Source organism: Sphaerodactylus townsendi, linkage group LG15 (genome assembly GCF_021028975.2).
Source record: "Sphaerodactylus townsendi isolate TG3544 linkage group LG15, MPM_Stown_v2.3, whole genome shotgun sequence".
Lineage (NCBI taxonomy): Eukaryota > Metazoa > Chordata > Lepidosauria > Squamata > Sphaerodactylidae > Sphaerodactylus > Sphaerodactylus townsendi.
Genome location: NC_059439.1, coordinates 29,139,685 through 29,154,191, shown reverse-complemented (window position 1 = coordinate 29,154,191; position 14,507 = coordinate 29,139,685). Strand labels below are relative to the sequence as shown.

The window sequence follows — 14,507 nt, the reverse complement described above, 5'->3', positions numbered from 1 at the left end:
ACCGGGGAGGCCACGCCCCCTGCTTCCATCGCTCGCGTTCGAGGACGGTTGGAGATGACAGTTGAGCGAAGAGGGCGGGGGCGCGCGAATCCCGAAGTTGCGCGCGTGCAAACAGAAAACCGTGCGCCAGAATATGCGCATGCGCGGCTAATACAGCTTGTAACTGAAGAGGGAGACGCGGCTCGTACCACATTTGTTTATTTAACAGTATTTATCGTACTCTTCTTTTTCCCAGACTGGCGCTAAAAAAATAACCCTATTCGATAATAAACTGTTCCTTCCCTGCATGCAAAGTACACCACAGAGTAGAAAAACGCTAGACTGGCACGCAGGCTGACATTCCGATTAAAAAAAACGAAAGCGACTGTCCTCCCACAGGGGCGTTCTAGGTCTGAACGTCTCTGTGGTGAAGCCTTTATCTCGTTTTTGATTGGCTGTTAGAGGGGAAAAACTTTATCGGTTTTAGGCCGGAAGCGTTCGGCCGTGGACGCCTTCGCAGTCTCTCTCGCCCTTAACCAGAAATCGGTTTGGAAGATCATCATTAGACTAGATACGAAATTGCTACGCATGCGCGCCGCGCGGTGGCGAAAAGAGGGGAAGCCGAAGCATGAGTGCGCTTGCGAGAAAGGAAGCCCCGCCCTCGAGAACGCATAAGGAGGTGTTTTAAAACGAAAGGCGAGTAGGGGTTCACGCATGCGCAGTAGTGTCAATGCGGTCCTCTTTTTTAAAGGTTAGAGCTCCTTGCTTTGCATGCTGGCTTTACTCGTCCCGCTGTCTCTGCTTTAAGCTGGCTACAAAGGGGTTTTGGAAGCGTTGTTGTCAAACATGGAGAGGAAACCACTGTTTAAAATAAATTGGTGGAGACGTCGTATAGAGGAGTGGTGATTGGTACTTAACATCATTTCTGCCAACACTGACTGAGCTTTAGCCTGGAGGTGCCAACCTCCAGGTCGTGGCTGGAGATCCCTGGGGATTGCAACTGAACTCCAGGTGACAGAGAGATCAGTTCTCCTGGAGAAAATGACTGCTTTGGAAGGTGGACTCTATGGCATTATACCGTGCTGAGGTCTCTCCCAAGCCCCAGTCCTCCTCAGCCTCCACACGCCCAAATCTGTAGATATTTCCTGACCAGAACCTGAAATCCTACTATTTCCTCCTGAACTTGTAGACTTGGTCTCATGGTGCACTCTGCTGGCCTGGGTGCTGATCTCAAACAGCCTTTCCATTCTAGTAGTGGCTGTTGATCTCCTTGACTTGGTTAAGCCTTTGACAACCGTGTGGAAAAGTCATGCTGCTGCAGTTCTCCTGAAGCAGCAGTGGCGTCGTGGTTAAGAGCAGGTGCATTCTAGTCTGAAGGAACCGGGTTTGATTCCCCGCTCTGCCGCCTGAGCTGTGGAGGCTTATCTGGGGAATTCAGATTAGCCTGTGCACTCCCACACATGCCAGCTGGGTGACCTTGGGCTAGTCACAGCTTCTCGGAGCTCTCTCAGCCCCACCCACCTCACAGGGTGTTTGTTGTGAGGGGGGAAGGACAAGGAGTTTGTAAGCCCTTTGAGTCTCCTACAGGAGAGAAAGGGCAGATATAAATCCAAACTCCTCCTCCTCCTCTTCCTAGTCATGGCATGTGTCAGCACAATCTTTCTAGGAACATAAGGGGGTCACTTAGAAGAACAGCTGATTTTGCACCGGAAAGGGAACTTCTCTGGTTACTTGTACCTTGTAATAATTGGCGATCTTTGAACTCTTCTAGAATGCTGCATATGGTACGGTTAGTCCTAAAGGCTGGGTTGACAGGTTTGCCATCCCGTGGCAAATCCTCCCTAGCTGTTAGAATGGCACAGTACCGGAAGATGCGGAAACCAGCACAGCCACAGAACTGGATGGTGGATTATCGGGAGCGATACATCCCCTTTTCAAAGGAGCAGCTGGTGAATACCCTACTGAAGGTATCATTGTTGCTGCTTTTACGTTCCAAACATTTGTGATCACGTTGTGCAATCACAAAATTTGTAATTCTTGGAATATTCTGTTTTATTTATTTTTAAAAGTGTTCTAACCCATAACATTAGAAGTACACGAGTGGCACTTGGTTATATCTGAAGTTGGAGATAAGGCTGAGGGAGATTTCTGGTTTTCAAGAATGATGCCTCCATGCCCCTTCCATTGTGGAGCCAGTGTGGTATAGTGGTTAAGAGCAGGTGGATTCTAATGTGGAGAACTAGGTTTGATTCCCCACTCCTCCACCTGAGTGACAGAGGCTTATCTGGTGAACCAGATGTGTTTCTGCACTCCTACATTCCTGCTGGGTGACCTTGGGCTAGGCACAGTTCTTCAGAGCTTTCTCAACCCCACCTACCTCAACCACCTACTTCTGTTGTGGGGAGAGAAGGGGAAAAGAGCTTGTGAGCCACCTTGAGTCTCCTTACAGGAAAGAAAGGTGGGGTATAAATCCGAACTCTTCTTCTTCTTCCTACAGCTAGCACATGCAAAAAAAGTGATAGAAAGTCATTGAATTTTGGCATATTTACTGTGTGTAACTGATACGCATCACAGAAAAGGGGGCTATAAATAAGTGAAATAACTACAGCTCTTTAACACTTACTGGTTTCCACTGGGTAACCAAAGCAGAGGTGAAGGGAGTGCTCAAACTCTGGACTGTAACTCAGCAATGGAGCATAGAACAGGTGTCCGCACCATTTTTGAGCCTGCGGGCACATTTGGAATTCTGACCTGGCATAGTGGGGGAAGTAACGAAATGGCTCCTGCAGAATGGCTGCTGCAGGAGCTGAAGCCAGGCACAAAATGATTGCCGCATCTTAACTTCAGTAACAGTGTCGATTTTTGCGATCCATTGGCAGCTGCTGCCAAAGCAACTTTTAAAAAAAATGTGCACAGCCATCAGATCTCTAATAGTCAATCAGAAGCCTTGCTGGGCGAACGCTTTACATCAGGGGCCTTCAAACTATGGCCCTCCAGATGTTCATGGACTACAATTCCCATCAGCCCCTGCCAGCATGGCTAAGTGGCAGGGCTGATGGGATTTGTAGTTCATGAATATCTGGGGGGCCATAGTTTGAAGACCCCTGCTCTACATAGTCCCATCCACAATTAGACTGGGCAACACTAAACTTTATGGAGCAATGGTCTAATTCTGTGTCAGCAGGCACCTTGGGGCCTATGGGTACCACGCTGTGGACCCTTTGCACAGAAGAAGGTTCCAGAGCCAGTTATCAGAACCCCCAATTAAACTATTTCATGTTGCAAAGGCTAGTAGAGGGATAGGAAGGACTTTGGTGATAGAAAGTAGCCTGTCTACGCTTGTAAGCTTTACTCCTTTACTACTGTATATTTGGTGAGTGTGTGTTTAATCAAATTCACGCATGTACGAACCCTAGACTATATCAGTCCCAATTATTCTGGTCTATGACTGTAATGAACCAATGCTGATACATCTGCACTTGTTATCAGTCCAGACAGTCCATGACTAATATTTTTTTAAAATGCGACAACAAGAAGAGAGTTAAGGAGAAAGACAACGGAGTGATATGAGTGCGCCAGTTCAGCCACGCGCTGCTTCAGAGGTATCTGGGTGTTAAGGGAGGTATCTTTTTATAAACAGCTGTACTCAACACAGCCCAAGGGATTCCTTGAGGAGCAGATCCCTTGCTTCGGACCCTTGTCTGCCTTATTTGCTGCCTCTTCCCTCCTGCAGGACTTCCACTCCTCCAGCCACACAGAAAGAGTTTCCTTCCTGGCGTTTGTCTCCGAAGCGGACTCTTCCCTTCTGCACCGCTACCATTCTGTCCTCGAGCAGCTCAAGGTAATAACACACACAAACCCTTCCCCTGGTTTCAGCTGGATCGGTCGTGACATGCCAGTGGTGGAGGGTGGAAAGAAGAGGTTTCTACCTGTAATGATTTAAGATGTTGTGTGTGCTTCTTTAAAGTGAGAGATAAGTTGTAGAAGGAAGGCAGTGAAAAGGGGTGAGAGAGCAAGGTGATTGGTTGACACTGGGGAGTGACTGTGAAGAGTCTGTGTTGAACTGAGAGAGAGAGAGAGAGAGAGAGAGAGAGAGAACTGTGTGTGTGTGTGTGTGTGTGTGTGTGTGTATAAGTGTATAAAATTCGGGAGAGAGACAGGTGGAGGGGTGGGGAATCGAACCCAGTTCTCCAGATTAGAATCCACCTGCTCTTAACCGCTACACGACTTCACCAGCATTAATACTGACAGTTGGGTTCATCTGGCTGCTGATTTCTCCCCCTCCCCTTTCTCAGGCTCTCTACGAACCGATTAACCCTGACCAGGATACCCTGCAAGAGTCCTCCTTGCTGGATGCTGACCGGTTAATGAAAGAGCAGGAAGTGTTGGATAGGTTGGAACCACTGCTGGACCAGGCCAACTTCAACAGCCTGTCGGAGGATACACTGGCATATGCCCTAGCGGTCAACCACCCTTACGATGAAGTCAAGGTGCTGCTTTTGCTGGGGAGGGTCATCCCTTTTGCTTGCTGAGATGGACACAAGTAAAGTCCAAATGCCCTGTTTCTGAACATGGGCTTGGGACCCCCCAAGCTCTTGAGGTTTTGTCTCTTGTAATTTCGATGACATTGCCCTACAAAGAGAGGCTTAGGGAGCTGGAGATGTTTAGTCTGGAGAAGTGAAGGTCAAGGGAGGACAGGATAGCTATGTTTAAATATTTGAAGCGATGCCACGTCGAAGAGGGAGCAAGCTTGTTTTCTGCTGCCTTAGAGACTAGGACACGGAGCAATGGATTCAAAGTGCAGGAAAAGAGATTTCACCTAAACGTTAGGAAGAACTTCCTGACCGTCAGGGCTGTTAGTCAGTGGAATTCTCTGCCTTGGAGAGTGGTGGAGTCTCCTTCTTTGGAGGTTTTTGAAACAGAGGCTGGATGAACATATTTCAGGAGTGCTTTGATTGTGTGTTCCTGCATGGCAGGGGGCTGGACTTGATGGCCCTTGTGGTCTCTTCCAACTCTATGATTCTAAGTTTGGTTGGTGCATGTAGTAGCAAAAGGCAGCTGGAATGAGGTAGCAGAATCTTGAGTCAGTAGAATGCAGTGATGTACTCAAGCTTGGAATCTTCTTTTATAGGAACAAAACGTCACACAAGTGGAAAACTGGTACAAAGCACAGAGGCTCTGCTGCACCTCTTTCCTTGCTGGGCTGTTTTTCTATTTGCTAGAAGTTCTTCATGTGCAGGGGTCATGCTCCAAGATGTGATTCTCCAACTGGAGCCTGAAGTAGCGTGCACACTCCATTCTACGTCTTCAGTTCTCTGCCTCTCATTCTCCTGCATGTGTGAACCGGGGCTTAGAGGCAGCTGTAACCTTGGCTCATTCAGCACATGCAGAATAATGCACTTTCAAACTGCTTTCAGTGCTCTTTGAAGCTGTGCAGAATAGCAAAATCCACTTGCATCAGTTGTGAAAATGATTTGAAAACGCATTATTTTGCGTGTGCGGAAGGGACCCTTACTTGCAAAGCCACTGTATTTTCATTCCAGATCTGATGTTTTCTGCAGGTATCTGTGAATCTGGAGCAGTACGAATACATGCGCTTCTGGGCTCTCGGCGAACGCATCGGCCCACTACGCGTGATGACGACCCTTCAGACCCGGAGCAGTTTCTTCGGCACGTCTCCTCGGATTCCTGAAGAAAGGCAAGATTAAAAAATGGTGTCCCTCTTGCCTGAGATCTTGTGGGTATCCCCCAAGGCAGGGGTAGGGAACCTTTAACACTCAAAGAGCCATTTGGACCCGTTTTCCATGGGAAAAGAAAACACTTGGAGCCGCAAATAATTTTTGACATTTAAAATAAAGATAACACTATATATAGGGTTTTTTTAACCTTTTACTCCGCTCATTCTGAGAAGCGCATGGATGTGCCTGCCCTGCTGCCTGCAGGGTGGGCAAGTATGGGGCCAGCGGCTCGGCTCGTGGAGCCACAGTGCAAGGGCAGAAGAGCCGCATGAGGCTCTTGAGCCGCAGGTTCCCTACCCCTGCCCCAAGGGAATCATAGAATTTGGATTGCTGTGCTATGCTTGGATCACTGTGGCTGTGCTTGTAACTGTGTCACTAAAAGGTATGTTGTGTTAAGGCTGTCAAGATAGTATGTATGGCAGTATCACTAGAGCTCTCCTTCAGTCCACTGCCACCTGCTCAGTAAAAGACGCTATCAATCAACAACAGAGACCCCCCAATCTACATGTTATAACAGACTTTATGTGTTTGTGGTCTCCTTTGCATCGAGCATACATTCCCTTTGGGTTTGCTTCTCAGTTACGCACACATTTCCTCATCTTCGACAATCACCCTGCCTTCAGATTAGAGTATCCCTGAGGTTTCTGAAAGCTCTGAAAGTGGAACTTTCCCTCTCCCTTCGCAGGGGAAGTGAAGGAGATCAGTATGAGCTGACTGGTTGTTGTGGGTTTTCTGGGCTGTGTGGCCGTGGTCTGGTAGATCCACCAGATCATGGCCACACAGCCTGGAAAACCCACCACAACCAGTTGAATCCGGCCGTGAAAGCCTTCGACAATATATAGCATGAGTTGACTTTTCTTTCTCACTCCTTTCCATCTCCACCCCCCCACCCCCCCACACACTATAGCAGTTCCTCCCATTCTTCAGGTCACCATATCATAAGGGCTTTGGGGTTTTTTGTTTTTTATTTCCACGCTGATGGTCTACCCAGTGAAATTGACAAGAAATTGACATGGTCTAACAAACTTTCTAACGAAATTGACATGGTCTAGCAAAGATGGCAGAGAAAAAAAGCGGCAGGAAAACCTCCCTAAATGGAGGTTGCCCAGAAACAATGAGAAAGTGGAAGGTAGGCAAAATGGCGACACGGCTCAAATAGGAACACTTTGCGGGAAGGGGGGGGGGGGGGAAGAATCCCTGTGTAAACAAAAAAATGGGAAAAACCCTACAGAGCAAATAGCCATGCATAAACGGCTTTAAGGTGAAGCAGAGGAGATGTTATGCAGACTTAATCAGACTGGCTCATGGTTGGTACAAAAGATCGCTGGATGCAGTGAAGGCTTCTGGGATATAGAAGCTGTGGCTGCTGTTGATTGAAAAATATAAAACCCATCAGTTATTAGGGATGAACAGAACATGTAGAATACGAAAGTTTGTTTGATTGCCACTTGAGAACATCTTGTTACCCCATTACTTCATATGTCCCTACTCGGCCTCTGCGCTCAGCAGAGGCCAATTTGCTGGTGGTTCCTGGCCCCTCAATGATGCGGCTGGCCTCCACTCGGGCCAGGGCCTTTTCAGCCCTGGCCCCTGCCTGGTGGAACACTCTCCCTCCAGCTGTCCGGGCCCTGCGGGATCTTGGTGAATTCCGCAGGGCCTGTAAGACTGAGTTGTTCCACCTGGCCTTTGGAGTGTCCAGCCGCTGATTGAAGTGCCCTTTTTATTACTCCGGCTCGGAGTTCCCTTTGCCATCTACGGGACCCACTTTTTTGTTCTGCTTCCCCCCTCTTTGGGAGGGTTTTAATTGGGGTTTATTGCGTGACGCCATCTTTGTTAATTTTACCGCTGTGTTTTAATTATAATGGGGTTTTGTTTGTATGTGCTGTAAGCGTAAACTATGTTGTACACCGCCCAGAGCCCTTCAGGGGTAGGGCGGTGTACAAAACAAACAAACAAATAAATAAAGGTATTCTCTTTGCTGTTGCTTTTGGACCTGTAAGGCTTGGAATTTCTGCCGGTGGCTGCTTAATTTCATGTGCTTGTGGGAGGGAACGATAGAAATCTGGCTTTTCGAATTGCAAGTTGTCAAAAAAGATAGTTTCTCTGTGGGAAAACGATGTGTTTCCAAACTGATAACGAGCCCTTAACCGTTCCATGTTTTTAGCCTTGCACAGTGGGTGACGTTTTATTTGCTCTGGTTGATGCACGATGACATGTCTTCTCCTCTTCACCCGAGGTAGGCATTATTTCAAGCGGGTGGTGGTGGCTGCCCGGACCAAGAATGCCCATCTGGTGCTGAAATGCTTTAAAGACATCCCCCTGGAGGGCTTGGAGCAGCTCCTGCCGGCTGTCAGAGTCCGCACGTCCGTCTTATACCGGACCCTCCTCAATGGCATGCTGATCGTGAGCGGCTTGGCCGTCTTTGTCAACGTGGGCATGGTGGTGCTTACCGACCTCAAGATTGGCACCGCCTCCCTGCTGCTTTTCTTCGCTGCTTTCATGGCTTTCCGCGCTTGGAAGGTACGTACGCTGCTGCTGTTGGCCAGAGGCTGAAAAGGCATTGCTCACCAGAGCCCCCTAGCACAGCCAGCCTGTCTCTGCAGCCCATCCCTGATTTCGTCACCTTTAAGAAGAAGAAGAAGAAAAGTTTGGATTTATATCCCGCCTTTCTCTCCTGTAAGGAGACTCAAGGGGGGTTACAATCTCCTTTCCCTTCCCCACTCACAACAAACACCCTGTGAGGTAGGGGAGGCTGAGAGAGCTCCAAAGAACTGTGACTAGCCCAAGGTCACCCAGCGGGCACGTGTCGGAGTGCACAAGCTTAATTTGGTTCACCAGATAAGCCTGCACAGCTCAAGTGGCAGAGTGAGGAATCAAACCCGGTTCTCCAGATTAGAGTGCACCTGCTCTTAACCACTACACCAGGCTGGCTAAAGATGTCCCCCCCCCTTTTAGGACACGAGCTCCTAAACAACAAAGGATATGACTGGATAACAACGTAGCACCAAGAGCTTGCTGCAGCACCATAAATGAGAACTACCACAGTATAGCAGCTCAGCCATGAACCAGGAAGTCCCTAATTCAGATCTTAGCTCAGCCATGAACACTACTTACTCAGAAACTTGAGGCAAATGGTTAGCCCTCTAACCCACCCCAGCTTGGATTAATCAGTACTGACATTCCATACAGGCCTGCGTATGTCACGTCAAGTCAAGTAAGCCTATATTGACATAAGAAAAAAATAAATAAAAGTTACATATAAGAAGTCAAAACTAATAACAAGGGGTCAAAATACAATTTGCAACTCTAAGAAGTTCACTGCGTATCTAAAATATTAAATAATAAATTTGCAACTAGTGCACCCTGGCCCCTTCCGCACATGCAGAATAATGCACTTTCAACCCACTTTCAATGCACTTTGCAGCTGGATTTTACTGTGCGGAAGAGCAAAATCCACTTGCAAACAATTGTGAAAGTGGTTTGAAAGTGCATTTTTCTGCATGTGTGGAAGGAACCCATGTGCAGGATCCTCATTATTTGAAAGGGAAAGTATCTTATGGAAGTCCGACAGGCCCGGGGACTTAGCAAATGGAGAGTTTCTCTATTTCATCCTCAGTTGAGTATGTTTCTGGCAGTGGAAAAGAGTGTGTTCCAGGGTTTCCACATAACCCAAACCACAGGAACAAAATCTCCTACCTTTTACCGTCTGATCATACCTGCCATACAGTAGAGCAGAAGGGGTTACATTAAATCTAGCCAGAGTAAGTGCTGTCCTAAATCTGGGGTTCCATAAAGTGGGAAGGTAATTGGCTGAGGCCTACGAATGTTTTCCTCCAAGAGAGTTTGTTTCTTGCAAGAGAGTGTCATGCCCAACATCATTCAACGAATTTACTGCCTAAACTAGAATCAGAGTCTGCCTGGTTCTGATTCGCTGTTCCTTGTCCAGGAAGAATTTCCTCTCTTGCCTTTGCTCCATTTCTGCCAGTGAACCCAAAAAGTCCATATCCTACCACCTTTTCCTAACCTACTAGCTAGAGAATGTCGCTTACGCACTCATTTGCTTGCTTCCTTTCCAGAGACTTGGCTTTCTGAACACAGCCTTGCGGTTTTGTCCCCCTCTTTAAAGGTTTTCGGCCAGCGCAGGAATGTCCACGCCCTTGAGCTGGTGCATATGCTGTATTACCGCAGCACGTCCAACAACTCCGAGCTGCTGGCCTCTCTTATTCTGCGTGCCCAGGAAGAGCACGTGAAGGAGGTTATTTTGGCACACAGTTTCCTCCAGCAACAGCGCTACCTACAGGAGAACACAGGTATTGCAAAATCTGAGTCCTCCCCGACCCCGCCATACGGGCGGTAGCCCTCCCCCACCTACGACCAAACTTTTTTTTGCACCAGGTCTTGAAGTCAGTGTATGGACCCGGGAAAAAGGAGGAGGGGTGTGGGGGCGATTTTCCCATATGACTAAATGGCTGCAATCTGAGGACATTTGACCCTATATGTCTCCCTGGGTGGTACACCCCTGGGACGGGGCAGAAGGTTTGAGAGAGTCGTAAGAATTCTTACCTGTCTTTCTTTGTCCCCAGATTCCAAAACGGTTGAACACCTGAGGCAAGATGTTCAGGAGTGGTTACATCTCCGCTCTGGGCTGCACATCGTCTTCTGTGCTGAACGGGCCTGCAAGCATCTGAAAGAGTTGAGAGTTGGGGTGCAGGCCCCCCCATAGTTAGGGCCCACCCTATGACTGGGGGGGGGAGCCCCTTACTATTACGTTGAAGAGCCCTTTTGGCTCTAAAAGGTGAGAACTCCTAACAGTGTGCAAACCAGGTTTTCAGTGCATGAGTATTGGAAGGCATGTTTTCTTCCAGTGCGTCATGGGAACGGTGTCCAGAGGTGACGCTGCATGGGTACCCATGTATTGTCCTTTTAACTGCCGTTCTTCTTTGGATGTACATATCGTAAGGTAAAGCATAAACTCATCACGGGGCATACCTTTCAGTTGGCGTGCCACATGGCAAAGAGGCCAGCTTACATCCCTAAGGCTCCATTATTTGGTAGGAGCCCGAAAGGAGCTGCTTTTGAAATTTCCCCCGCTTGATTCTTTTTTTTTTTTTTGCAAAGCACTTTTATAGTATGCTGCTTTTCTTTTTTCTTCCTCTGAGGACTGAGCGAGCGGTTCCTTACAGGGCTGTTTACATTGAAACGAGAGCGGCACAAAGCAGTGAATCTTTTGCATTTTTGAGCCAGGCAGGTTTTGAAACATCCCTTGCTCTCCTGTTGGGAACAGGATTTTTTTAAAAAAATGTTTAAAGTAATTTCTATAGCACTTTGAAAGGCTCGATGTTCAGTTTTTGTTTTGCCTGAAAGACTGTGCTGCACAAAAGGCTCTTCTTTGTTTCTGTCTCGAAGAGCACAGAGAGCCTGAAAGACTAAGTGTGTGGTCTTGGCTAAATCTGTATGCTCAGGTAACACTTCAGGTTTCGCATGGCCCGGAGACAATTGAGAGCCAGCATGGTGTAGTGGTCAAGAGCGGGTGGATTCTAATCTGGAGAACCAGGTTTGATTCCCCACCCCTCCACCCGAGTGGCAGAGGCTTATCTGGTGAACCAGATGTGTTTCCACACTCCTACCTTCCTGCTGGGTGATCTTGGGTTAGTCACAGTTCTCTCTGAACTCTCTCAGCCCCCCCTACCTCTCAAGGTGTCTGTTGTGGGGAGAGGAAGGGAAAACAGCTTGTAAGCCCCCTTGAGTCTCCAAAATCATCATCTTCTATATTGTTGCTACGTCTATTTTAGGGCTAGGTTCCAGGACTGTGGATTGAAATGAAAAGTTAAATCCTTGTGAAGATCTGAATCCCGCCCTCTTGAACATGTCAATCCCAAGTATTCCACAGGATGTGTGTATGTTATCTGCCAGAGATTTCAGATTCGGTCCCTGGCATCTCCAGTTGAAAGAAGCTCAGGAAGTAGATAGAGATCCTTCTCTAGCTGCGTCCTTGTAGAACCACTTCTAGAGTGGACTAAATTTTATGGAGCAATGGGCCGGCTCTGTCTCGGGCAGCGTCGTCCGTTTCCATTGGATCACGTCTGTCATCCTGTCTTCCTGCAATCGAGCTGGCACTTTACAGTGGCTGTTTTGTAGTCCAGAAATCTAGCGGTGGGGCAAGAGGAGCTTTTGGGCGCAAGGAGGATGGTGGATGATGGATTTCAAATAAGACAGCTGCATATCTCCCATTGCTGCATGCAATAATTAATTGCTATCAAGGGCAGCTGACTCAATGTGTGGTTTCGAAGGCAAGGGGCCGTTTGTCATTGCCTTCTTCTGTATGGCAGCCCCTGTGGTCTCCCATTCAAGTACGAAGCTAGGGCCAATGGGCTCAAGCTAGTCTGGGCTACTCAGGCTGCTGCCTGTAATAAAGTCTTATTTGACCACCATGGAAGCTATCTCCGTACCTGACTCTCCCAGAGGGATAGCATGGTGTAGTGGTTAAGGTGGATTCTAATCTGGAGAACCGGGTTTGGTTCTCCACCTGAGTGGCAGGGGCTTATCTGGTGAACCAGATGTGTTTCCGCACTCCTACATTCCTGCTGGGTGACCTTGGGCTAGTCACAGTTCTTGGGAACTCCCTCAGCCCCACCTACCTCGCCAGGTGTCTGTTGTGGGGAGAGGAAGGGAAAGGAGCTTGTAAGTCACCTTGAGTCTCCTTACAGGAGAGAAAGGTGGGGTATAAATCCAAACTCTTCTTCTTCTTCCCTTTGTCTTGCACTGAAGTGAAAATGTGCTTTTGCTGTCGGCACATGGGTGTGTTTGGGGTGAGACTGAGGTGGTCCTTTCATTCCAGTGAATATAATGTTTGCCACTGGCTGCGTGAGACTGAAATCCTAGTGACCTGCTGGTTTCCGCAGGGCTGCATTCTTTGCTCTCTCCCCTCAATTGTGGGTGATGGGAGAAGTGTCATCATTCATTTCCATTGCACGGATCTCGTAGAAGCTGTCTATATTCCTCATAAAGATGATAATTCGGTCAGTTGAAGTACAGCAGTTGAGGAGAATTGTATGCTTCCGCATTAGAATATAGTCCCAAACAAATATGAGAATTGTCATTCATTTTCACGTGATGCCTTTGTCAAAACCATTCTTGTGTGCATTATTGAACATGGTACTTTGATACAAAAAGTTTGTGCCAAAATGTATTTTTATTTTCAAACTTTTAGACGGGTGGGTGGGGGAGCAGGGCTCGGTAGGCACTAGGACCCAGGCAGAACATTCTACAACAAAGAAGATCTGGCATGCTTTGTTCTGTGGCGGAGGAATGTGCAATCTACTATCATCTTTTTGTGGAGCAGAGTATAGGAGATCCTCCAGTGGGGAAATGAATGCAACGTGAATGAGTCACATGAACGCTGCTTGTATACCCATCTTTTCTTTCTCTTAAACCCACAATGAACCTTGTGGCAACTTAAAAGATTAGGTAACAAGGTTCTGGAAGTGTAAACTTTTGTGGTCTAAAGCCCATTTTGTCAGATGCATGAACTGAAACCTCAGCCAGAAGAAATATCTACAAGGAGTGGAGGATGATAAGGGGTGGGGGATGGGCGATGATAAATGGCTTGAAAGGCCTCAACATGCAAGAACTGTAATCTGTACCAATTTGTCAGACGATTTATGTTGGATCTGTTTTGCGTTCCGGTTAATGCGGCTGAACCTGTTGAACCCCGACACTTTTGTACAGCGTTTCCAAATAAGGTTGTCGGCCGCTGATTGGTGTGCGTGTGCCGTGGTAGGAAGGGATGGGCGGAGCTGGGCAGCACAAGCCTGTTTTTACAGAGAGGACTGTTTCCATATCAAGAGCTAAGGCCGAGTCTTTAAATATTGCTGGTTATCCTTTTCTGTTGGAAATCGTGCTGGCTTTGGGAAGGGCGGTGCTTGAATTTCTGCTGTGTCCTCCAGATCTAATAAAGGATTTCCTCACACCCAAAGACTCTGTCTCCTAACTTTGCATTCTTTCCTCTGGCACTGGTTGGCCACACAGGAGCAGCAGTGGCGTAGCGGTTAAGAGCAGGTGTACTCTAATCTGGAGGAACCGGGTTTGATTCCCTGCTCTGCCGCCTGAGCTGTGGAGGCTTATCTGGGGAATTCAGATTAGCCTCGTGTACTCCAGCTGGGTGACCTTGGGCTAGTCACAGTTCTTCTGAGCTCTCTCAGCCCCACCTACCTCGCAGGGTGTTTGTATATCCTGAAGGACCCGTCTCACCCTGCTTTTTCTTTTTTTTTGAACTATTACCATCTGGCAGAAGATACAGGATCATGAAGACCAGGACAACTAGACTCAGAGACAGCTTTTATCCTAGAGCTGTGGCTATGATTAACTCCATGGCGATGTGTTGACGTGGTGGCAGCTGCGTAGAGATGGTTGTGTAGGGATGGCTGTAAGTTGGGGGTGTGCGGATTGCAGCCCCCCAATGCCTAGTGCGGATTGCAGAGATGTTCATCGGGGGATGTTTTGTATTTTGTATTTTCGCTGTTTTGTATTTTCGTTGTGTGGACACAAGGCACAATGTGTGTGACCAATGACATTAAAGTTATTTATTCTATTCTTCTGTTGTGAGGGGGGAAGGGAAAGGAGTTTGTAAGCCCCTTTGAGTCTCCTATAGGAGAGAAAGGGTGGGATATAAATCCAACTCTTCTTCTTCTTCTTCTTCTTCTTCTTCTTCTTCTTCTTCTTCTTCTTCTTCTTCTTCTTCTTCTTCTTCTTCTTCATTCCAGTGGGGCTCAGTAAATATCAGAGGTCGCT

General features: G+C 47.7%; 1 protein-coding gene across 2 annotated transcripts; it reads left to right on the top strand.

Moving 5' to 3' along the window:
* Positions 1-279: 279 nt before the first annotated feature.
* Positions 280-14,036, top strand: TMEM143 (transmembrane protein 143). 2 transcript variants are annotated; one of them, XR_007246289.1, is made up of 9 exons: positions 280-675; positions 1,751-1,946; positions 3,713-3,820; positions 4,275-4,469; positions 5,541-5,677; positions 7,958-8,237; positions 9,844-10,027; positions 10,301-10,512; positions 14,008-14,036. XR_007246289.1 is itself a non-coding variant. In XM_048518413.1 (8 exons), exons 2-8 carry the CDS (start codon positions 1,752-1,754, stop codon positions 10,438-10,440), a joined length of 1,239 nt encoding a protein of 412 aa, XP_048374370.1. In that variant the 5' UTR covers positions 280-675; position 1,751; the 3' UTR covers positions 10,441-11,295. The 2 variants fall into 2 exon arrangements, 1 of the variants encoding a protein (XP_048374370.1); XM_048518413.1 differs by lacking the exon at positions 14,008-14,036 and having other exon boundaries at positions 10,301-11,295.
* Positions 14,037-14,507: the final 471 nt, after the last annotated feature.

What these genes read in the sequence shown, in the direction of transcription:
- TMEM143 (XM_048518413.1), top strand. Translation starts at nt 1,752, where the DNA reads ATGCTGCATATGGTACGGTTAGTCCTAAAGGCTGGGTTGACAGGTTTG. An exon ending in CCTCGGATTCCTGAAGAAAG is followed by an intron (nt 5,678 to 7,957) that starts GCAAGATTAAAA and finishes CACCCGAGGTAG; the next exon opens with GCATTATTTCAAGCGGGTGG. An exon ending in TGGCTTTCCGCGCTTGGAAG is followed by an intron (nt 8,238 to 9,843) that starts GTACGTACGCTG and finishes CCCTCTTTAAAG; the next exon opens with GTTTTCGGCCAGCGCAGGAA.